Source organism: Humulus lupulus, chromosome 3 (genome assembly GCF_963169125.1).
Source record: "Humulus lupulus chromosome 3, drHumLupu1.1, whole genome shotgun sequence".
NCBI lineage: Eukaryota > Viridiplantae > Streptophyta > Magnoliopsida > Rosales > Cannabaceae > Humulus > Humulus lupulus.
This window is the reverse complement of record NC_084795.1, coordinates 59835161-59837172: the sequence shown is the minus strand read 5'-3', so window position 1 is coordinate 59837172 and position 2012 is coordinate 59835161. Positions and strand designations below refer to the sequence as shown.

General features: G+C 39.7%; 1 protein-coding gene across 1 annotated transcript; it reads right to left on the bottom strand.

The window, feature by feature from the left end:
- Positions 1 to 563: 563 nt before the first annotated feature.
- On the bottom strand, positions 564 to 1208 carry LOC133824214 (uncharacterized). The gene is made up of 2 exons (XM_062257080.1): positions 1145 to 1208; positions 564 to 1030 (listed from the first exon to the last, which is right to left on the bottom strand). The coding sequence occupies exons 1-2, from the start codon at positions 1206 to 1208 to the stop codon at positions 564 to 566; spliced, it is 531 nt and encodes a 176-aa protein (XP_062113064.1).
- Between the last annotated feature and the right edge of the window lie 804 nt (positions 1209 to 2012).

Here is a 2012-nt window from a genome sequence, read left to right as displayed (position 1 = left end):
TCACTAAGATTGGCCTCCCACCCATTCTGTCATTAGGGTCAAAAACAGCATTAAAATCTCCTAAGAAGACCCAAGGATTGATTGGGAAGAGCAAATGAGCCAAATCATACCAAAGGATTCTCCTAGCCTCCAACAGATTAGAACCATACACAATAGGAAGACAAAAATCATGTTTGCTATTGCATATTCGAACTCTGCAATGTAAAATTTGGTCACTTTCTTGGACAGCTTCAATACGAACCAAACTAGCCTTCCAAATCAGTAAAATTCTACCCTCCAATCTCAAACTACTGTAATAATCCCAAACAACAAACCTAGAACACATAACATCCTTAATTTTCTCTCCCTTGATTTTAGTTTCAAGAAGAGCCCCAATTCTAACTTCATTCAAACGACAGACATCAAGAACTGACATTTGTTTATTCTTCTTATTCAATCCTCTAACATTCCAACTCAGTATGTTGCAGAACTCCATTCAGGCCTAAATTCTGGGATGAGTCATTCAAAACCCTTTATTGCTCTTGGAGAACACTAAATGAGTTCCTGGTTTGCTGAATTGGATTCTAGTGTGTTGGTTTCATAACCCCTGATTTTTTCGGATGGGACCAATGTTGTTCTTTAGGTCTATCACTTGGTTGAGTCACTCCATTCTGCTGCGTTTGAATCTGAGCAGAGCTTATCGGATCAGAACCTTGCAGAATAACATTCTCCCCATCCCCAGCAGGTTCAGATTCTAGTGTTTTCTTAGAATCCTTCTTCCTCCAAGCTACTTCAGAACCAAACTTATAAGTGGCAACTGTATGTCCTAACTTTTTACAATTTGAGCATTTAGTAGGTAACCATTCATACTCAACAGGTTGCTCCATAACTTGACCCCTCTCATTGAGGTAATTAATATATTGAGGTAGGGATTCAGCTATCTCCATATCCACTAAAACACGAGCAAATTTAATCATAGATCTATCTTTGGTTATCTTATCTATCATTATAGGCTTACCTATTGTACTCACAAGAGCACTCAAGCAATTCACTGCCCAATATTGTAAACCAAGGTCAGGTAGCCGAATCAACACTGGCACTGATTTTACTGACTTTAATGGATCAATGTCTGTCGTACAGGGCTAAAGAACTATAGGCTTCTTACCAAAGTGAATCACCCCTAATTCCAGAACCAGATCACGTGTAGCTTCATCCCTGAATTTCACCATCGTAAATCCTGCATTCATTCTAGCCACACGCTCTATACCAAGCTTTCCCCAAATCCTTTTAATAAACCCTTCAAAAATTGCTAGTGGAGGATTATCACCTATCACCACACAAATCAGAGCAGACTTTCAATATGAAGCTTCAACTTCAATCTCTTCTGCATCCAATTGAGCAACTATCTGACCAACCTTCTGAATAGGCTCCATGAAATGCAGCTTCGTACAACTATATGATGGAAGAGATTCCTGAAATCGAGCCCAAGTTTCTTTGGCTGAATCTTGAAATGATCGAGCATCAATTTCTTCAGCCCACGACATTGAACCCAAACCTGTAGCTTGAGTTGATGTCTCCATCGAAGGAAGACCTAGATCCCTAGGGTCGACCTCCATCGTTGCATCACCAGTACCCATTTTCTCTTCAACAACTTCCTCAGCAATCAGAACCTAACCATTTGCTTCGCCATTGGATGAAGTGAGCTCCGGCAAAGCATCGTGCTTAACAAGCTTCTGCACAGATTTACATCTCCTCGCCATGGACAGAGAGAAATCTGAGACTCACGCTTTCAATGAATTTTTACAACAAAAATTAGTTTTGATACTACATTAAATTTTAAATGGTTTAGAAACTTGTTTTATCAAAATCATGTTTCGGAAAGTGGGATTAAAATTATTTTAAAGTTGGAAAAATATGAAAACTCAAGTTGCTCTTTGTGAGAAACCGGATAGCCGGTGGGCACTATACCAATCAGCCTGTTCGCAAGTGGCCAACATGTTTGTCCCAGCTTGTCGACTTGTTCGCTATAGACA